This window comes from Gymnoscopelus braueri, assembly GCF_963280865.1.
Source record: "Gymnoscopelus braueri genome assembly, chromosome: 2".
In the NCBI taxonomy this organism is placed as follows: Eukaryota; Metazoa; Chordata; class Actinopteri; order Myctophiformes; family Myctophidae; genus Gymnoscopelus; species Gymnoscopelus braueri.
This window is the reverse complement of record NC_137604.1, coordinates 59288395-59312287: the sequence shown is the minus strand read 5'-3', so window position 1 is coordinate 59312287 and position 23893 is coordinate 59288395. Positions and strand designations below refer to the sequence as shown.

The 23893-nt window shown below is 41.8% G+C and overlaps 1 protein-coding gene across 1 annotated transcript; it reads left to right on the top strand.

Annotated features, from left to right (window-relative positions):
* Positions 1 to 1291: 1291 nt before the first annotated feature.
* LOC308096630 (perforin-1-like) lies at positions 1292 to 22490 on the top strand (the record flags this gene model as incomplete). Its single annotated transcript, XM_080444042.1, has 16 exons — positions 1292 to 1415; positions 1800 to 2080; positions 2541 to 2620; positions 3121 to 3166; positions 3269 to 3405; positions 3638 to 3776; positions 4005 to 4085; positions 4303 to 4802; positions 4950 to 5043; positions 6280 to 6494; positions 17532 to 17667; positions 18024 to 18097; positions 18312 to 18357; positions 20211 to 20689; positions 21382 to 21475; positions 22278 to 22490. The coding sequence occupies exons 2-16, from the start codon at positions 1802 to 1804 to the stop codon at positions 22488 to 22490; spliced, it is 2613 nt and encodes an 870-aa protein (XP_080300168.1). The 5' UTR covers positions 1292 to 1415; positions 1800 to 1801.
* Between the last annotated feature and the right edge of the window lie 1403 nt (positions 22491 to 23893).

Here is a 23893-nt window from a genome sequence, read left to right as displayed (position 1 = left end):
TACGTACAGTACAGGTACAGTACAGTACGTACAGTACAGTGCAGGTACAGTACAGGTACAGTACAGTACGTACAGTACAGGTACAGTACGTACAGTACAGGTACAGTACAGGTACAGTACGTACAGTACGTACAGTACAGTACAGTACAGTACGTACAGTACAGGTACAGTACAGTGCAGGTACAGTACAGTACAGTACGGTACGTACAGTACAGGTACAGTACAGTACGTACAGTATAGTGCAGGTACAGTACAGTACGTACAGTACGTACAGTACAGTACAGGTACAGTACAGGTACAGTACAGGTACAGTACAGTACGTACAGTACAGTACGTACAGTACAGTACAGTGCAGTACGTACAGTACAGTACAGTACAGTGCAGGTACAGTACAGTACAGTACAGGTACAGGTACAGTACAAGTACCAGTACAGTACAGTACAGTACGTACAGTACAGGTACAGTACAGTACAGTACAGTACAGTACAGTACAGTACAAGTACAGTACAAGTACAGTACAGTACAGTACAGTACAGTACAGTACAGTACGTACAGTACGTACTGTACTGTACATACAGTATTTACACAATACTACCTACATAGGAAAATAAAATCTCTTCTTCACCAGATGCAATTTAAACACTGTGATGCCTGCTCAGAGTCATATTGTGTCTAACATACACATCTCCTCTCTCATCTCAGCTGTACCTGGGCCCTAGGTGTATTCCAATCAACCAGAGTGCAGTGGCCATCACTCCAAATGTTGTGACGTCAGGGCTCTCAATACTGCACATTGGGGGAGGAGGAGGGGTGCAGGGCGGGCGCATAGATCGCTGTGTGGGCGCAGGTGCTATGTGGGCGCGGGCGATAGAGCTGAGGCCGCGCGCAGCGCGGCCGAAGTTCTAGTCCAGCTAGTGCACAAGGCCAACTTTGTCGCTTTGACAGAATAAAGTACGATTTTGAATGATGGAGCACTCTGCCACTCTCTGAGTTGGGCCGAGTAGCCCTTCTACGATTTGTGGCTTACGTTTTGAGTAGAAAATGGTGTGTTGACAAACAGTTGCATACAGGTAATGCATGGTTATTAAGTAAAAAGATCTTGTTGCAAGAGGTTGTTGCAATGCTGACAGTTTGTCCGTCCAGTTTGACTTGATCACATTTACAGGAATCTGAAAGTATAATAATTGGCATCCAGCCCATGCTTTCCCTTAAGCTCTTACAATGTTGACTGTCCTGTTTTGGTGTGTTGGTGGAGAAAAGTGTGAATTAATAAAGTCCAACATCACATGACTTGACATCATTATAAAAGGTGATGCTGTGAGGCTTTGTCAGCAGACAAGTTCTCATCATCGTCTTCTGTCTCGAATGAAAGCCATCAACGCCTGAACTACTGGGTGAAGATTGTACCAGAACAGGTAATATTTTTAGTAGTGTGTGTGTGTGTGTATGTGAGTGTACTAAATACTGTAGAATATCATACATGATGCTTTCAAAAAATTACTAAAAACCTACCTTTTTAGAAAAGCATTTCCCTAATTTTTCATGGACTTCTGTTTGTTTTTCATACTGAGTTTTATTTTCTATTTTTGGCCCTTTAGTTTAGCCTAGTTGGGTCTCTTGTAATTGTTTTGTTGCCTATGATGTTTTTATGCCTTGCTTTTAATCTGTAGCACTCTGAGATTCGTGAGAATGTAAAGTGAGTTATAAATAAAATGTATTATTATTATACAAAAGCATCATTATTCCAAACTGAGTGTCCGGTTATCTGCTAAAATCTCTGTCTTCCTTTTGCAACCCAGCCATGTCCTCCACCTTAACCACCACCCTCCTCCTCCGCCTGAGTCTCCTGGCCCTCCTGTCTCACCTCTGCTGCTGCATTAAGGGGGGTCACAGTCAGGGGGATCGCAGTCAGTGCGAGTCGGCTCCCTTTGTGCCGGGCTACAACCTGGCCGGGGAGGGCTTCGATGTGACCACCCTGCGACGTAAGGGAGCCTACGTGATCGACGTGAAGACGTACCTCAACTCAGACGGCACCTGTAGTCTCTACTCTAATCCCCTGCAAGGTGGCACACTGCAGAAGGTGATGTTTTTTTATGACTCAATGAACAACAGGCATAATGTTAAAACCACAAAAAAAACAGAAAAGGCATTGACACCGATTGCCAGCAAGGAGCACTTTTATTAGTTTACAATATTTATTGCAATTGTGAAAAGAGGAAAAGGGGAGTTGACCTTTCGGTCCTTAGACCATCATCAGCCTCTTCTTTTTTTTGTGGACTTCTATGCTGCATGGGCTCTCGCACCTGGCTCGAGCCTTGAGTTTAGAGCGCAAACCATATGTATGTGTATGTATATCTATGTGATATCTATTTGCTCTGTTTTTGTTTGATTATTTATAGGCATTTAACACAAGAGCCATATTGTTGTTGTTATGTTATATAATTGAAAATGCCAATAAATATATTGTTTAAAAGAAAACTTACTTTATACTCATCAGATGAGATAATACTTATCCAATCATATCTTATCTTATCTTATAGGTTCCATTGTCCGTAGTAGACTGGCGTTCCTATAGGCGATGTTCTTTTCATCTCTACAGCAGCAGCCACACCTCAGTCAGGTAAGATCTCGTAACGCATTACCTCTGGCTATCGAATCACTCACTCACAGTTCCGTATTTTCCTGTATTGTGTTGTACTGTACTCTGTCGAAATTGTCTTCACAGTGTCATGTATTATGTTAATCAACTGAAATGAACTTAGTAATGCAATGGCAGTTTTACAAGACATTATTCAAATGATAGTTTTTGTCATTTTGCCATTGTCTCCCCAGAAATGGGGCATTCTGCATAATGAGTACTTTTACTTTTGGAACTCTAAGTATATTTTGATGCTAATACTTTTGTACATTTTGATTACCAGACCTTTACTTGAAACAGAGTATTTCTTCATTGCAGTATTGATACTTTTACTTAAGTAAAACATTTGAGTACTTTTTCCACCACTGACTCTGTCCTAAATGTCTTCACAGTGTCATGTATTATGTTAATCAACTGAAATGAACTTAGCATGCAATGGAAGTTTTGCAATTATAGTTTTTTTCCTCCCATTGTCTCCCCAGCTCAGTGGCTAATATTTTCACAGCTCAAGACAGCAATGACTGGAAGGTAGGGTACATGTCCCAGTGTGTGCCTCCACATGTCTTCACCTATTACCCTATTCTTGTATCGGATTTAAGTTTTTTATAGCATTTATAATTATTTTGCCAGGTGGGCTTAGACTTCGAGAAGTTTGCAAATTTGGAGGTGGGTGGATCACGTTCAAGTGCGACTACATTCGCTACCGCCAGGAGCAGAGAGGATCGATACAGCTTCAGCATTCACAGGCTCAGCTGCAGCCACTACAGGTCAGAGCTGTTTTTATAAATCAATGTTGAACTTTGGTAGAACCTTGGCCATGATATACATCCAGTAGTCCACATTTAATATAGTCATGTAGTATGGTGAAACAGGTCTCAAAATGACATTTATCACATTATGAATGCCAGAGAAAAGCAGATAGATAGAGTCATAGATGAGTCCAAGTCAAGTCGCAAGTCCTGAAGTCCTTGTTGCTTTGTTTTGTTTTGTTCTGTGTAGTTACCGTGTGTCAGACAGAGCAGCCCTCAGCTCTGAGTTTCAGAATGATCTGGCCAGGCTTCCCAGAGTATTCAGCTCTTCAACCAAGGCCCAGTACAGACGTTTCATAGATACATATGGGACACACTACATCCGCCAGGTTAACACGTGCTCACTCTATCTCTATCGCGCGCGCACACACACACACACACACACACACACACACACACACACACACACACACACACACACACACACACACACACACACACACACACACACACACACACACACACACACACACACACACACACACACACACACACACACACACAAAAAATGGGAATGCTTTTGGCATAATGGTGTTATATGTCATATTTCACTACAGGTTTACCTTGGGGGACGGTACAGGAGAGTTAGTGCCATACGTACCTGCTTGTCTACCCTCAATGGATTCTCCAGTTACCAGGTATACATACCTACAGTACCTCAAATAGCTCTACACACGCACGCACGCACGCACGCACGCGCGCACGCACGCACGCACGCACGCACGCGCACACACACACACACACACACACACACACACACACACACAAACACAAACACAAACACAAACACAAAAACACACAAACACACAAACACACATGCAAACAAGAAACATAACATTGTCTCTATATCTCCAGGGGGAGTCCTGCGTGAGGCTGGGTCTCAACGTGGGCTTTGGAAAGTTCAAATTTCCCAGCAGCACGAGTTCCTGTTCTAAGTTCCTCAACAACCAGGGTGTCTCCACGTACTACAGCAGCGGCCACACCCAACACTTCACAGAGTTGACAGGCGGCCGCGGATGGACGGGTCAGCTGTCCCTCACGCGAAACGATTCCACAGGCTACAACAAGTGGCTGACCACCCTCAAGGACCACCCCGACGTCGTCTGGTACTCCCTGAGGCCGATGCACAACCTGGTACCGGACTTGTCTCAGCGCGCGGGGCTGAAGGCCGCCATCGAGCAGTACCTGGTGGAGAGCGCCATCTCCCAGTCGTCCAGCTCTCTGCCGTCCTGTGGCAACAGGTACCCTAACCTGGCCTCTAACTGCTGTCCTCAAAACGCCTGGCAGGGGACACTGGAGGTGACCATCGTCAGAGCCTGGAGACTGAAGGGAGACAGATGGGGCAGGACTGAGGCGTGAGTACAGCATGAGTGAGAAGAGGATGGATCCATGGGTTGATGGATGATGGAGGGATGGATGCATGGTTGATGGATAGTTGCATACATGGACACATATGGTCCAAATATAAGCCTTTTTATCCTATTCTATGTTTTGTTTTTCAGGTATGTTAAGCTATGGTATGGCTCCGTCTATCACAGGACCAGGATGATCAGGTCCAACTATCCCCATTGGAATGCTCGCTATAACCTGGGCAAGGTAAATACATAATTATCTGTATTGAACATTTAAAAATGTCATATGAAATGTGTCACAGCACTGAATCTGAAAAACATAAGTCCTCATAAAATCAATATGAACCGGTCGACTTTGTATCAGTTTTTATGCACTTAATAATCCTACAGATATACTTAACACATGTAATTGGGTGCCAAACACAGTCTGAACCGCGTTTGCACAGAGTAGCGCTTCAGTGCCGAACAGTCGCTTTTGTTTTTTTCGTTTTTTTCCACACGGGAGGGGCTGGAGCAGATCTGGAATCTCCCACGGTGATTCTGAGAAGGAAGGGCCTTATAGATCTCCGTGCCAAAAAACATGGCTCCCCATCCGCTTCCGTTCTACCTCCTTCTCTAAAACCCCTATAACTCCGAAACTTTTTACGTTGGGGAAAACGACCCATTTTGTATGCACGATCGCTGCGCCATTGTGACCCGTGTGAAAGATGTTATCGTTCCAGGCGTTAGCCAGGACCATTGTGCAAAATGCACGCATGCTTTGTTTCACATGGAATGCACGTCGTGGAGTCTACAGCTTAAACAGCACCACTTAGCTCAACGGTGAGATTTCTGGCACCGAACGTATTATATTATTATTATTATACAATTCTGGCACCGAATGTGTTAAGGAAAGTCAGTCACACGTCCTGCATGGTTCTCCTAAGTGGGTTGAGCAATTGATCTGAACTTGCACCCGGGCATTGAGCATTATCCTTATCCTTATCCTTATCCTAACCATATGCAGACCGTGAGGAAACCCGTTTTTTATTTTCCCAAAATGTAAGCTGTTTATTATTCGCATTTTTGTGTAAATACCGGAGATTCCGAGTTCGGCCTATGGGATCTGTTGTTACGGTTACGGTCATGGCCCGTGTTGTCATGGTTACGGTGTACCCGCAGGCTATGGGATTGGGATCAGTAGCCGCTGGGACAACGGCAGCACAGCACAGGCAGACCTGGCTCACAGCTGCAAAGTTATAAAGGACTTTCATTTAGGAGCCGTGTCCCCACACACAAACACACATACACACACACACAGTGATTTATGAGCGGAGGGGCCCACATGGTCGGATCGGCGGTGCAACGTAAGTGCAAGGGCCGCATACTCGCATAGCGGCCCAAACTCTAGATGTGAACCTCTAGTGTTGAATAAGAACTGTTTGTGTGATAACACTGCAGAGAGTGAGACATAATGTTATTTCAACTGATTGTCTTCAAGGTGGACACACATGGAGGGGTGAAGGTTGAGGTGTGGGACGATGACGGATGGTGGAGCAGGGATGACCGCCTGGGATCGTGTGTGAAGAACTTGAGACAGGGAAGCCACAAACACCACTGCTATGCAAAGAGAGGAGGGGTCGAGTTCATCATCAAGCTCACCTGTGACGACCACCTGACAGGGAGCAGGTGTGATCAGTACAAACAATCTCCACAATGAGACAAATGCACTCTGGGAGACTCACACACACATAATGTTATATACAGTGGTGGAAAAAGTACTTACATTTCTTACTTAAGTAAAAGTATCAATAAATACTGCAATGTAGAAATACTCTGTTATTATAAGTAAAAGTCCGGAATAAAAAAAGTACGAAAGTATTGGTAACAAAAGTAGAAAGTACGCATTAAGCAGAAAGTCCCATTTTACATGTTTTCAAATCAATTAAAAAAATCTTTTGAAAATAGCAGATCTACAATCGCGACGCATTGTGAGCTTGTAGATCGACTATTTTCAAATGGCCAAAATGTATAGGACTGAAGTGGGTAGCTTAAAGGGATATTTCACTTTCAAAAAAACTTTGGGTCATTTTATCGTCTACTCAGGCTTTTGTGAGCCCCCAGACCGTTTTTAAGTTGCTTGATTTAGTATTTAGATATTTGATATTCATTTTATCAGACACGCCCCCTTCCTATACAAATCCATTATAACTTCAAACAGAATTTTTAGTGTTAGATTCATCAAAAACACCCATCCTTGGTTCTGGTGACTCACCCTGCCCTCCTAATACGTGAGGGGGCCGTGTTTTTTCGATAACTTTGTTCATATTATATTTAATATTTTTTAAGTATTTAATTTTTTTTATTTTCGAAGAAAAATATAAAAAATAAATGAAAAAAGTTATTGAAAAAACACGGCCCCCTCGCGTATTAGGAGGGCAGGGTGAGTCACCAGAACCAAGGACGGGTGTTTTTGATGAATCTAACACAAAAAAAAAATTTGAAAGTGAAATATCCCTTTAATGTATGTTTTGTAATAATCAAAATCAACAAAGTAAAGCTCCTTACACACCGGAGGCGATTTTATCATGCGAATAATACGTTTTTTTTAAGAAAACGTATAAAGTCAATGCAAGTTTCCATGGAGCGAAAAAGCGAAGCGAAAAAGCGTCTTTTAATTATTCGGGACGAGTCCGAATTTTGCGTATATTCGCATAATCGCCGGTGTGCTGACCTTTACAAACGTTTTCAAATAATTGTAGTGGAGTAAAAGTACAATATTTGCCTCTGAGATGTAGTGGAGTAGAAGTAAAAGTATTGGAAATTGGAAATACTCAAGTAAAGTACAAATACCTCAAAATTGTACTTAAGTACAGTACTTAAGTAAATGTACTTAGTTACTTTCCACCACTGGTTATATAATATGAGGTTCAAATAAACATATTGTGTGCTTTTTCATGTTATACTACTGTTAATTGCATACATTGACAAATGATAAAATGCGCCTTGTGGCTCTGCCAGCTGCACAGACCACATAATATTATGGTCTTTGTGAGCACAACGATCCGGGTTTGAATCTCACCCGTCTTTGTCTCACGTCTCTCCTTTCTCTCCCTTGGTTTCCTGTCTCTTATCTACACTGATAAATACCAAAAAAAAAGAAATAAAAACTTTTTATCTATATTGTCTCATTCATCCTTCTCCTTTGTTTTATTGCATATAATCTCTGCTTATTAGATGGATGAATTATGAAGGGAAATGTATTTGTACTTTTTGTCATTGAAGTTTTTTTATTCAAATGATGGTTTAGTCAAACATCATATAAACAAAGAACAAACAAACACTTCAATATAAACAATACAACCATGTTAAATAAAGATACATGAACTATATTATACATCAGCACATAAACATAGCATGATGAAGCGCATCATTTGATACTGTATACCTACATATATATCCTCAGTGGTCGACAGTATAAAATAATCTTCCTATTTCCACCTTTTATGTAATAATAATAATATTAATACTGATTTAAAAACCAAAATCCAGATCAGCAAAAAAAAATGACTTTGTTATCATTCAACCATATAGCTACCATCAATTCAACCATCATTGAATTCTGGTTGAGTCCGACTGCGTGGCCCGGAGATGAAAGTTGAACCTTGAGTTGAACCTATGCTAGTGTCATCACTCTCATACTAGATCACGCCAAAATCCTCGGCTATTAATTAACTGTCAAGTTCACAAACGATCTGTTCTGCTGCACTACTCCACTGCCTGTTTGCAGTGGTGGAAAAAGTACAAAAATTCTTTACTTAAGTAAAAGTATCGATACCTCAATATAGAAATACTCTGTTACAAGTAAAAGTCCAGAATTCAAAATTTACTTACAAGAAATACAAAAGTATTGGCATCAAAATGTACTTAAAGTACCAAAAGTAAAAGTACTAAAATGTTTGAAAATAGCAGATCTACAAGCTCACAACGCGTCGCTATGCGACGCGTTGTGAGCTTGTAGATCGGCTGTTTTCAAATAGCCTAGGTATAAACATAGGGCTAAAGTGGTTCATTTATGTTCATAATATCATCATTTATATCTGAAAAGTAACTAGTAACTAAAGTCTTCAAATAATTGTAGTGGAGTAAAAGTACAATATTTGCTTCTGAGATGTAGTGGAGTAGAAGTAAAAGTATAGACAATCGGAAATACTCCAGTAAAGTAAAAGTACCTCAAAACTGTACTTAAGTACAGTACTTGAGTAAATATTCTTAGCTACTTTACACCACTGCCTGTTTGTTGCTAACTTCCGGGAACTGTTGGCTCCATCCGGAAATTGCTGTAATTTATTTTTATCTTGGGGGTAAAATACTAGAGATAATCATGGAGCCTCACCGATCGATCAACGAAGACATGTTCAATCAACAATCAAGACAGGGAGGAGGACCATAACAACTATATGTGATGCGATAAAGGCAAGTCAAGTAAAATCGCCTAAAACAAACAAATATACTTGCCGTATAAATTTCAAGGAATAAAGTAGGCAGCAAAAACTAAACTACAAAGAAACAAGAGTGTAATATTTCATTAACTGGGATATCTGGTTATTATTAAATGCATGAACCTTTTCATGTCGCTTAACTGGGTTGTTGAGAGTGAGACCTTTAAAGGGATAGTTCACCCCCAAAATAACTTTTTTTCTATCGATTAGTCACCCCATGGAGACTTGAATTCATTCTCCTTTGTATCTATACCGGAACCGCTGCCTGCCGGTCCGCTGGTCATCAAATCATTGGCTCAGGAATGCGATAAAAACTAAAAAATATCCATGAATTGAAGTCTCCATTGGGTGACTAATCGATAGAAAAAAAAGAGGGGGTTAACATTCCATGAGAGGCAGTTGATTGAATTGGGCCAAAATCCTGAATATATATATATAAATGTGACAGAGAACCCTGAATTTGCCATTGAGTAAAATGTAGGAATGAAGGCACATCAACACATGCTGTAACCGAACAGAATAAACATTGAAACATTGTCGAAACCCAACAAGTAAAAAGAAACGAGAATCATTTTAAACAAATTAGATTTTGCACTGGCTTCATTGACTACTGACATAGTGCTGTATTTGAATGTGTTCAAATATGTGAATGTGTTTATTATAGTTGTACTATAATACAACATAAGAGGTAAGTTTGTATAGATGTTTTTATTGAAGGAGCAGTCTATTTGTCTTTTTAAATTAGTAATAAAGACGCAAATTAAATAAAATACCCCAAATTCAAAATTAGGACATGGAAGAGTGAATTTGACAGAATACAGGTACATGAATGTACGTTGTTGTTTTTTTGCAGTCATGAAGTACCTACAGATGTGAGTGACAGCCTAACTCTTCATACTTCCCTCAAAGTTCTTCCACATTATTTTCCCTAATTCACATATCATTTTGTACTGATTGTCCCAGGAGTTTAGAGTTAGGCATACAATTAGGAAAATATTCAGATTGACCATAACAGGTATGTAACTCAGGGCGGATTCACACTATGGTCCCGGGTGCGCACCCCGGACCACATGGCAGATGTTGTGGTAGTGTGAACGTAGCGAACCGTTCTCCGTAACGCATCACCGTACCGTATCCGAAACCACCTGGGGAGGTAGTCTCAGGTCCGATTGCTGCGCGCTCGGGAACGGAACGCGGCAGTGTGAATCCATCCGTACCAATAGAAGGAAGTGGACTGCTAATCATATATCATTTATATATTTTTCTAATGACACATTATTTTAGCTTGGTTATACCTTCTCATAGTTCTACTTGAATGTTGACAAGAAATAATAATCCCGCTAGTGTTTGAGTAGCGCGAGCCGTGAAAAATAATAAACGTATATATAAGGATAAATATACCAAGGATTAGTCCGTGACGTCACTGCTAAAATACCAAGGATATATCAGTGACGTGACTATCATATTGATAATAACAGAGACGCGAGAGAAGACGTTACATTTTGAGGTTTGAAAGACCAATGCACACACTGCTTTGGTTGTGTATTGTTGTTCTGTTATTATTATAACTCAAGACAACGTGAGGAACACAGTCAAACTTTATTATTCACTTTAAACTCTGACAAGTGACTTCTTCTGTAAATGACATATCTACCAAAGCCCCATAGTCAACAGCGCCCCCATGAGGCACATATTTACCATTAATGTTAAATGAAGATGGCCTCTAGTGCGTTAGAATCTTGGCCAATGTGAATGCTGGCCAGCTGGGAGAGGCCATTCGTACTCGGGAATGGTTCGATTCAATCGGACCCAGTCTGAATCCGCCCTGAGAGTTCTTGGGGTCCTTGAAATTAAAAGGTTTGAGGATTTAGGGGATATGTTTAGGGGTCTGTGTTGGAGTTACGGTCGATTTATTATTTATTACAGTTGTTGCACGCTAGTGTTGTAAACCAGAGAATGGTAGATCTACAACAGTGATGTCAAACTGGTGTTTCGCGGGCCGTTTGTGGCCCGCGACGTCGTCAAATTTGGCCCGCGAGGTGATTTGAGAAAACACCATTTAATACTAGCCTGGTAAACCCCCTCCCTCCGGAAATCTCATTTGCATTTGATTTCAGGGAGGTCTGGGATTGCGAAGGGAGTAGAGATGGCCGAACACTGCGTGTCCGAACCAATCAGCGGCTGCTAGGGGCGGGATCATCCAATCACCTGCCTAGTAGCTTGAAAAAAAGAAAAACTGTCTGTCATCGATTCTGCGCCCGGAGTCTCAGATGCAAGTACGCTGTGAAACAAAATGTGTGTCGCAAGCTTTCTTCCATTTGACGGTGTCAGGTTAATTTAATACTACCTCTAATGGAAAAAAAACGAGAGAGGAAAAAAAACGAGAGAGAAAAAAAAAGGCAAAAAAACGCCAGTGCCCAGCAGCCCCTCACTGATGCTGCCTGGGGGTTGAATACTGGACAAACTTGTTTTGGGAGAACAATGGCCAAGGTGAAGCCACGGCCAAGGTCATTAGCATACAGAGGACCATGGCCTCTCTTACGTCGTCAAACATAGGATAAATAGAGTCTCAGGTAACACAACATTACATTCACCTGAAAGCTGAGGAGACACAGAGATATCACGCCACTGCTGAGAAGATAAGACGGAAGACGCCACTGCTCTGCTCGCCTAACCTGACGCTGCTCGCCTGCTGTGATTCAAGATGCTTTCCAAGAAAAGAAAGCTTGGCGATGAAAACCGCTTATTCAACTCAACATGGAGAGAACGCTTTTTCTTCTATGAGTTCAACGGCAAGCCCGCATGTCTGATATGCAATACGACACTTTGTGAGTTCAAGGAATACAACATCAAACGCCACTACGAGACGAGGCACAAAGACAAATATGACAAGTTTACAGGAGACTCCAGAAGGGAAAAGGGTGACCAACTCGAAGAAGCTGTGAAAAAACAACAGTCCTCGTTCGGCAAATCAAGGACTACTCACAATGACGCTGAGAGGCCACGCCTCACAGCGTACTGCAGCACAAAGCTCAGTGAGCTTGTAGATCGGCTAATTTCGGCTTAAGGTTAGGGTTGAGAATGCCCCCCAAGAAATTTCATTCATAAAATCGCTGCTCATTCACTTGTCCTGATATTCTGTTTTAGTTGTGATTTTTGGTGTGAATATTGACATTAGATCACCTAATACCGCTGTAGTAGCGTAGAATGCAGATTAGTCGTTGGCAGGCTACTTAAAGGGTTAGTTCACCCAACAAACTAACAAAAATTCTATCAATTAGTCACCCCATGGAGACTTGAATTCATGGATATTTTTTCGTTTTTGTCGCATTCCTAAGCCAATAATTTGATGACCAGCGGACCGGTAGGCAGCGGTTCCGGTAGGAGATACAAAGGAGACTCTTTGTGTCTCCTACCGGAACTGCTGCCCAGCCCCGGCTTAACGGAAGGGCTTTAGGTGCTGAAGGTCACAGGGTACCAACCTTGGGGGGGGGGCACCAAACGGCGTGGAGAAAGTGAAAGAAGACAGAGCTATCGCCGAAAAGCGCAGAAATTTAGAAGCAGCGGCTGCTGAAAGAGCGCTAAAACAGTGAAACGCGCCGGTGAAGCGTAATTTTATTCCACGCTGCAAACTCTAGATGTGAGGGCCGCGTAGCGGCCCAAACCTCTAGTACCATTTATATACTCAATGATATAGTAATAATCTTACTTCTGTTACATATGTACCTATTTCTACCTTTTATATAATAATAATACATGAAAAAAGGATTTCCTTTGTTATCATTCAACCTAGCTATAGCATCAATTCAAATGAGCTTAAATTCTGGTTGAGTCTGACTCTTTGTGGCCCGGAGAATATTTGTAGCTGCATAGTGATGAAGCCTGAGTGTCAATGCTAAATCATTATGCTGCAGCTTTATATATTCCCGGTGGTAACATTTATCCATCTCCAAGTAGACGAATAGGGAAGATTCTTCAAATATTGTTCAAGCAATTCACCCAATTTTGCAATAACCGAAAGGGCAAGAGCAAGGGCAAGAGTGCAGACTGGACTGGAGGTATATCTGCCTGTTACATGTCCAACAATGTTCAGACCATTTTAACACGTCATGAGACACACAGTAAAACCCTCAGTTGGTTAACTTGGTTTCAAGTTTAACCATAAGGAGTTCAACCGAACCCCTTCGCAGATGAGTGAGGGCTGGGACCGAGGCTAACCGAACCCCCCCAACCCCCAACCAACCTCCACCCTTTCAAACGTGCGTCACAAACGGTCTGTTCTGCTGCAAATGCAGGAACTCCACTGCCCCCTAGTGTTTGCTGCTAATATCCGGGAACTATTGAGAGGCTCCATGATCCGGAAATTGCTGTAAACTAAACAAATCCACTGAAGTGGACGCCACTCTGGGCTAATGTAGGGGAACATTTGAGGAAGGTGCAGTCATGGATCCAAGGCAACAATCTAGACGGGGATGAAGACCATAAGGTGATGTGCTAAAGGTAATCAGTCCAGTAAACATACAACATCAGCTAAAACAAAAGCACAAAGAAAAAGTCGTTAGTAGCCTAAGCTCTTCTGAGTCAACCAGGGATAAGAAGACAGTCATTCCATCATGGTAGATAAACCCCAGGATACAAACAGGATAGGTGGGCACTAAGGAAGAGTGGGCACCTCAGTGTTAAATTGGCAATTTCCCCCAAAATGTTAACAAATAAAGTATTTGGAAAATGTTTTTAAATAAAGTAAAGTATACATGCTTAAACATTCGACAATTTAGGTCTAATATTTCTGCAAATTGCTACAAAACCTGTATATCCAGTCATTTTGGGGCATAAACAAGAAGTTCAAGGATACAATTAAGTCTGATAATGATGTAGCCTACAGTGCATGTTCATGTATACTTTACATTACTTAGACCATTTTTCAAATATTTTATTTTGTATAGGCCTATTTTATGTTTTGGACAAAATGTTGCCAATTTTACATCGAGGTGCCCAGATGTCCCTAGTGCCCACCTATCCTGTATATCCGAATAGAAAAGAATGAGTCTCTGGTGAAGCACGAATACTACTAGCCCCTACGGAACCTCTCCCTCCGCTAAGTAGCTCCGAGTGAGGTCCCTCGTCGGTTCCTGCCATTTGCGGTCGACATTGTCGCACATTTTCCACTTTACATGTTTCTTACCCCTTTCTGCACATCGTATCCAAAAAGCAAAGCATTTGCGCCACTCTCTCAGATGTTTTAAGTTCTAGCGGAACATAACAGCTTCCAACGAGTTGAAGAAAGTATTTAATTTGCCTCGGTTTTCATCCGGTTCCATAATATTTTGCATTAGAAGATGCAATTCAACATTTGACCAGTAATGTTATCTCTACGGGCGCAACTCTTGCGCAATGTCTTAAAAACATGTAACCGAATGAAAACCGAGGCAAATTAAATACTTTCTTCAGTGTGCCGCTGTAGTATGATCAAGTAGGGCGTTAATTTGCGAAAAAACTAAAAGTTTGAATGTGGAGATAAGAGGTTTCTGCCTGATGGCAACTATATATTTATGGATGCTTGAATGAATGAATGATTTATTTTCGTGTCTGGCTGCCTTTTCACAGCCTTACGGGATTATTCAGACACATTAAACAAATTTTTCCAGTGCCAACATGCTGACACAAAGAATTTAATAATAAATAATAATATACAAAATAAATAACTACCACACTGCAGAGATGTCCACGAGTCTCTGAGCTCGAGTCCGAGTCAAGTCTCAAGTCTTTGAGGCTCGAGTCGAGTCAAGTCTCAAGTCTTTGAGGGTTGAGTCGAGTCGAGTCCGAGTCAAGTCTTAAGTCTTTGAGGCTCGAGTCGAGTCAAGTCTCAAGTCTTTGAGGGTCGAGTCAGAGTCAAGTCTCGAGTCTTTGAGGGTCGAGTCCTCGAGTCTTTGAGGGTCGCGTCCAAGTCAAGGCTCAAGTCTTTTCGAGTCTCAAAACTTAAAAAAAAAAAAAAAAAAAAAATTGGGGGGGGGGGGGGGGGATTCTATTCTTAATTTATTTTATTGTGTATTTATATGATGTAGCCTAAGGCTGAAATACAGTTATTATGGTCCACAAACCCAACCCGAAATGAGAAATGCACAGAATGAATGTTTATCAAAATAGTAGGATACATTCATTTAGGCTCCTTTGCGTCTTATAGCGCAGCTATCACACACACACACACACACACACACACACACACACACACACACACACACACACACACACACACACACACACACACACACACACACACACACACACACAAACACGAAGGCATAGATGTAAAAGTATAGACAGGTCATAATAAATCACATTAGATTCACAGATTAGAGATTTTATGTATTTTCCCCACAATTTATTTTCATTCAAATGAAATGTGATTGAACTTGCACTAATAATGACTTTAGCTGATTTTTCACTCTTTAAAATATAGTATTTCTTAATTATTAATAATTACAGCTTGTAGATTGGCTATTTTCACGATTTTAAATTGTTTTTAAATAATAATAAAAAAGGAACATACAAGATTTCCACCCGACAGCGATAATATATAGCCAATATGGTTCTGTATCAGTATATGAGTCAGTTTTTGCAGATTTCATTCTAATTGGCTACTATGCCTGCATATGAATTTCATGGGCCTGGGTAGGTCACCCTGGCTTGGCGGAGATATGCCCTTTTGCGCACACTCCGCACAGCAGTCCAACAGCAGAGCAGGTGAAAGCAATTCACTTAAACGAGGGCTGTGTTGCGCACCAAAAAACGGACTCAACCTGTGGGTCGGGACCACAACAGGAGCTCACAATGCCTCGCAAGCTTGTAGATCTGCTATTTTCACAATATTTATCTGTGGAACCGAGTCAGACTAAATGTGGATCCCCAGTTCAAATATGATTCTTTTGGGGGGTCACGGCCTGAAAAGGTTTGAGAACCACAGCTTTTATGCAGTGAACATTACATGAGCGTAGCGTTTACCGTGGTGAAGTGTTGAATATTCACCCAGCTGGGTTTAACGAAATGAAAATCCGATGTTTCCTAAACGTGCTGTCACAGATGATCCGACCATCTTATAAAAAATGTAAGCATATGCCAAGATAACTGAGGTTATATAGCTGATTCTGAGCTAAACATATTTGTTTAATTTTGAAGTTTTTATATTTAAACTTTATGATGAAAGGCCGCGGCGGCCACACACATAGCAGCTGTTGCGCTCGCCTCTCCATGTTTACGTTAATGAGCAGCACGAAACAGCTTGACTGAAGCCGGCTCCGAGCAGCGCGCACTGGAGCGGAGGTTTCTTTGCGGGGGGGGACAGGGGAGTGGAAGTTTTTTGGGCATTTCATTCATTTATTTGTCAAAAAAAAAAACATAAAATAAAGATTGTCCACGAGTCTTTGAGGCTCGAGTCGAGTCAAGTCTGAAGTCTTTGAGGCTCGAGTCGAGTCAAGTCTCAAGTCTTTGAGGGGCGAGTCAGAGTCGAGTCGAGAGTCTCATTATTGGCTACTCGAGTGCGACTCGAGTCCGAGTCCCTAACTCGAGTCCCCATCTCTGCCACACTGTATACATACGGTACTCTGATCAGAAGTACAATTTGGTATTCTAATTTTCAAACTAGAGAGTGGAGGGCAAGAGAGAGAGAGAGAGAGAGAGAGAGAGAGAGAGAGAGAGAGAAAAAAAAGAACAGAGAGAATGAACAGAAGACAGACTTGAATGTTTAGCTTAGACAATACAGTGAACTGAAATATTGTATTTTCAATACAAAAGAACTCAAAGGTTAGGGGTGAGAACAAGTTGGTATGATCCATCACAGTGCAACTATGCATAAGTTTCATGTTTCCTTCGGTTCCAGGCTTTATGGATACAATTTGAAATTGCGAATGTATGGTTATCAAATTAATATTTAACTAAATCATTATCCAGGGACCTACATGTATTTTGTCAAATAGAATTGTTCTTAAATCATGATAAAATGGGCAGTACAATAGAAAGTGGGTTTCATCCTCCACTTCACGTACAACTATTTGAAGTCTCTTATGTGCTAAAAATCTTCCATTTGCAGCCCAGTCATCATGTCCTCCACCTTAACCTCCACCACCCTCCTCCTCCTCCACCTGCGTCTCCTCCTCGTCCTCCTCCTGTCTCACGTCTGCTGCTGGTCCCAGCCTTGCCGCCCCCATAGGGGGCGCCGTGAGTGTATGTTGGCTCCCTTTGTGCCGGGCTACAGTCTGGCCGGGGAGGGCTTCGACGTGACCACGCTGCGACGTAAGGGAGCCTACGTGATCGACGTGAAGACGTACCTCAAGTCGGATGGCAACTGTAGTCTCTACTGCAATCCCCTGCAAGGTGGCACACTGCAGAAGGTGATCGTATATCTTACTTATAACAACATTGGCATACATTAAAACCTGAGAAAGGCGAGCACTCGTCAGTTGAATATAGTTCACCGTTCACCTGTATCAGGTGCACGGTTCTGGCAGAAACGGTATCTTTGAAAAGATCACCAGCTTTTTAGGATCTATTTTTTTATTGTGTAGCCCCAGCAGCAGATCACTCGCGTACATTCGGCTAACGTCCTTCCTCAACGGGAATTTACATTGAGGAAGGCCGCGTTGACCCATACACATACAGTACCGCATGTATACACGATCACAGTGTCTTTATATCCAACATAAAGGTTGGATGTGTCTTTATCTTGTCTTGTCTTGTCTTGTCTTAGGTGCCATTGTCCGTAGTAGACTGGCGCTCCAATAGTCACTGTACTCTCCACAGCAGTAGCCACACTTCAGTCAGGTAAGATGTGTCACAAGGTTTACCTCATTACCTCTGATGATCAAAATCACTCACTGTACTGTATTGTACTGCATTCTGTTGTAATTGTGATCAAGGTGTCATCTTTATCATGTCAATCAACTAAAATGAACTTAACCATGCAGTGGACATTTTGAAAGTGATTCCAGTTACAGAAGGTTATTTGTTTTTCCCTTTTCTGCAATTGTCTCCCCAGCTCAGTGGTTCAAGCTTACACCAGTCATGAGAGCGATGACTGGAAGGTAGGGTACATGTCCCAGTGTGCCTCCACATGTCCTTATCTACAGTATTACCCTATTCTTTATATTATGGTATCATATCTTTTATATTATATATCATTGTTTTTGCCAGCTTGGCCTAGACTATGAGACGGTTTCTAAACTGGAGGTGGGTGGATCACGTTCAAAAGTGGCTCAGTTCGCTACAGCCAGGAGCAGAGAGGATCGGTACTCCTTCAGCATCCACAGGCTCAGCTGCAGCCACTACAGGTCAGAGCTGTTTTTATAAATCCACGTTAAACTTTGGTTAGAACCTTGGCCATGATGTACGTCCACATAGTTGTGTAGTATGGTCGAAACCGGTCTCAAAGTCACATTTAACACAAACAAACGTCCAACAAAGAAGGTGAACGAAGGTGACAGAGCCTTTCAGTCTGTAGCGCCTAGACTCTGGAATGCCCTTCCTCGTGGCCTGAGAGCTGCAGTCAGTGTCTGTGGATATTTATAAGAATCAGCTAAAAACACTATACTGTTTCAACGTGCTTTTGGGTAATGTCATTGAGCTTCTCAAGGTGTGAAATGTGTCTGCTGTTTTGTTTTCTCTGAGATGCATCGTGGTTTTGTTCTGTTTCTTATCATTTGAATGTTTCTTGGTGTTTTTTATTTCTGTTGTATGTAAAGCACTTCTCTCTATGAAAAGTGCTATACAAATAACATTTACTTACTTACTTACTTACTTACTTACTTTAATTCCTACAGAATAGCAATATTTGTATACTTTATATGATGCCCATGAAGTCATCAAGTCATTCGAGATGAGTCCACGTCAAGTCGCAAGTCCTGACGTCCTTGTGGTTTTGTTTTGTTCTGTGTAGTTACCGTGTGTCAAACAGAGCAGCCCTCAGCGCTGAGTTTCAGAAGGATCTGGCCAGGCTTCCCAGGGAGTTCAGCTTTTCAACCAAGGCCCAGTACAGACGTTTTATAGATACATACGGGACACACTACATCCGCCAGGTGCTGTGTCTCTCTCGCTCACACATACTGTACACACACACACACACACATCTGAAATTACAAACGGGAATGTCTAGTATGGATGGTGTCTACAGCCTGGCTGCATTTAGGCCTTGAAGTTAAGATTTAAGAAGAGAGAGAGGGGGGGGACTTTTTATTTTTATTTTTATTATTTTCATTATTATTTAAATATCATTACTCATCCATTACTTTTCAACCATTATTTTGTGATGTGTGTTAAATTTTCATTTTATTTCTATCTTTCATTTTTGTATATATATATTTTTTTCTTCTGTATTTTGTTTAGTGCGGTATGGACACTAACCAGTAGTGAGGGACAGGGGTGGTGGGGGGGGAGAAAATGTAAAAAAAAAAAAAAATTATACGATAAAAGGATGTCTTTTCCCGGGGGAGTATACAAAAGAAAGAATGATGTGAAGAAATTATATGATACGATGAACTGATGTTGATCCCCTGTCTAACATGCTGAAAATGCCAAATAAACACAAAGGTTAAAAGAAAGAAACGGGCATGCTTTTGGCATGATGGTGTCATATGCTTCATACTTCAATTCAGGTTTACCTTGGAGGGCGGTACAGGAGAGTTAGTGCCATACGTACCTGCTTGTCTACCCTGAGTGGATTCGCCATATCCCAGGTACCTACATCATATTACCCACACACACACACACACACACACACGCACACACACACACACACACACACACACACACACACACACACACACACACACACACACACACACACACACACACACACACACACACACACACACACACACACACACACACACACACACATATATAACAGTTTCTTTATCTCCAGGTGGAGTCCTGCTTGAAGCTGGGTCTCATCGTGGGCTTTGGAACGTGCGCATTTCCCAGCAGTAGGACGACCTGTTCCAAGATCCTCAACAACCAGCATGTCTCCACGCACTACAGCGGTGGCCTGCACCAACACTTCTCGGAGGTGACGGGGGGCCGCGGCTGGACGGGTCAGATGTCCCTCACGCGAAACGATTCCGCGGGCTACAACAGGTGGCTGACCACCCTCAAGGACGACCCCGACGTCATCAAGTACTCCCTGCAGCCGCTGCACCTGCTGGTACGAGACGCGCATCAGCACGCTGGGCTGAAGGCCGCCATCGAGCAGTACTTGAAGGAGAGAGGCATGTCCCAGTCGTCCAGCTCGCCGTCCTGTGGCAACAGGCACCCTAACCTGGCCTCTAACTGTTGTCCTCGAAAGGCCTGGCGGGGGACACTGGAGGTGACCATCGTCAGAGCCTGGAGACTATACGGAGACGTAGGGGGCACGACTGACGCGTGAGTACAGCCAAGAGCATGAGTGAGAAGAGGATGCATGCATGGAGGATGGATGGATATACATAACTGGACAGACAGACAGTCAGTCAGTCAGACAGACAGAGACAGACAGTCAGACAGACAGTCATTCGTGAAATTCAGTGGCCAATCTATCTGCCAGTTAGAACACAGGGCAGATAGATACAGAAGAAAAAGTAGGTGCAGCTGCAGGTTAGCGACAAGATAACTATTAACTCATTCACTGCCAGAGTAAATAAATAAAAAAAACAGCCACTGCCAGCGTCTTTGAGCATTTTTACTAGCCTTTCAATAGCCACAGAATATTTCGCTCCTGGATGATCGACTCACAGAGTGTCACAAAAGACGGAGGAGTTTCTCTGCTTCCATCGGGGGGGGGAAGCGTGTCACCGCGACCCTCCGTTCTTTAGTTATTGGCTGTTGAATATGGCTTGTTCTCGCCAAAAACGCAGGAAAAAAACAAGGAAGCAGAGAAAATATTATTTTTCATGATCTAATGTTTTTTTTTTTAACATTAGATCAGACGGGTTGGGTTTGTTGTGATCACGTTATTTCCGGGTCTACTCTTCTCCAGAAGTCATAGGATCACTAATAGGTTTGGCGAAGAGCACCATCTAGCGTAAACACTGAAAACACCAATGTGACATGTTTTCACTGTCCCATGTTTTTTCCAGGTATGTGAAGCTATGGTACGGCTCCATCTACCACAGGACCTGGATGATTGTATCTAACGATCCCCGTTGGGACGCTCGTTATGACCTGGGCGAGGTAAATAAATAATATAATAAATAAATACTATATTGACCATTTCAAAATGTCATTATGAAATGTGTACCCGCACTGAATCTGGAAAATCCCATAAGTCCTTATCTTTATGAAGCAAACTTTGGATCATTTTGTATGTGGCACAAGCTTTTATAAGATTATTTAGATTAAATGCACACACACGCATGCGTGGAAAACGGCTTGATGATGGTCATGGCATGTTTGACTGCAGAGACATATACAGTATAAACTTAATCCATTAAGACCGTGAACGCACGTCATTTTAAGATTTCTTTGGCTTTTCAAAAATAACAGATCTACAAGCTCACTACGAGCTTGTAGATCTGCTATTTTTGAAAAAGCTTGACAATTTGTGCAAATCTTTGAATGTATACTTTTTTAAGCAACATTTTTAACTCAAATCTTTGCTTCTGGGGGTCCCTGGAACAAAACATTTTGAGATGGGGGTCCGCGGCCAAATACATATAATTTTGGGGGTCCTTGAGAACCACTGATATAGAAACATACGTTTTTCAAAAAAACTGTAGGATTTAGAAGACATTTGTAGAATCCTCCAGAAGCAAAGATTTGAGTTACAAATGTTTGCTTTAAAAATATATATATTCAAAGATTTGCACAAATTGTCAAGCTTTTTCCAAAATAGCAGATCTACAAGCTCGTAGCGAGGCACTCGGTGCCGCACTATGAGCTTTGTATATCTGCTATTTTTGAATAGCCAAAGAAATCTTAAAATGACACAGATGCGTTCCCGGGTTAATTCAGCTTTCAACTGATTGTTTTCAAGGTGGACACACATGGTGGGGTGAAGGTTGAGGTCTGGGACGATGACATGTACCAAGACGACCTCCTGGGAGCGTGTGTGAAGAACCTGAGACGGGGAACCCACAGACACAAGTGCTCTACAACGTCAGGAGGCGTCGAGTTCATCGTCAAGCTCACCTGTGACAACCATCTGACTGGGAGCATGTGTGATCAGTACAAACCATCTCCAAGATGACACGTGCGCACGCACGTGCACACACACGCACACACACAGTTAATGAATTATGAATTAAGTCATATAAGGTTTCTATCAAACAAATATTTAAGCACATGAAAAAATAATAAAGCATTTTTCTTTTACCAAATACCCATATCCTAATTAGGGTTAGTTAGTTAATTATCCTCAAGGCTGTTATATATAAAAATATGTATTTTCCTTCCCTTGCATTTTATATGCAGTAGGCACCTGTTGTGTTGTCCATCTTTTATATAATAAATGATTTTCCAGGGTAAAATATTCCTTTGTTATCATTCATCCTAGCCACCACCAATTCAAAGGAGGCATTATCGGTCATCAGCTTAACCCATTAAGACCGGGAATGCATGTATCATTTTCAGATTCCTTTGGCTATTCAAAAATAGCAGATCTATAAGCTTATAGCGCGGCACCAAGTGCCACGCTATAAGCTTGTAGATCTGCTATTTTTGAAAAGTTCTCACAATTTGTGAGCTTGTAGATCTGTTATTTTCAAACGATTTTTAGACATTTTAGACATTTGAAAACTTGTGTTGAGTACTTTTACTTTTAGTACTTTAAGTATATTTTGATGCCAATACGTTTGTACTTTTACTCAAGTACATTTTGGAATTTTGGACTGTCACTTGTAACAGAGTATTTCTACATTGCAGTATTGATACTTTTACTTAAGTAAAACATGTGAGTACATTTTTCACCACTGGCAGCCACCTTTATGTCTCTTGAAGACTAGTCATTTGGATTCCTCTGCTGTGGGCCCGGCACCACTACAAGGACCTTGGTGTGCGTAGCATTCCTGTGCATAGCATCAGCTTAAGCCAGTCATTACATTCTGGTCAAGTCTGACCTACAGCCATGCAGTGATGAAACCTGACATTAATAAATCATATTCTGCTTCAGATTTTCTTTGTGGTAAAACACTAATCTATCTCTCCCCAGTAGACACAATTGGGTTGATTCTGTTAAAAGCATTCTTTTTCAAGCCATTTCACCCAATTTTCCAATAACCTCTTTCCAGTAAGGAGATAACCAAAGTGACATTCCTCCACAATGTGTGTGTATGGAGGGGCCTCTTCAGTGTTTCCCCAAACAATGGGTTTGGGGAAACTGTCAGTTCTATTCATATATGACCGAATGATATGCTGATATCTATGTCTGCATGGGGCGTCCTAACAGGGAAAGTTTTTTAACCCTTTAAGACCTGGAACGCATCTGTCACTTTTTCATTTGAGCTAAAAAGCATTATTTTACACTTTGGCTGTTCAAAAATAGCAGATATAGAAGCTCATAGCGCGGCACCGAGTGCCGCGCTACGAGCTTGTAGATCTGCTATTTTTTTTAAATTGTGAAAATGTGTGCAAATCTTTGAATATATATTGTTT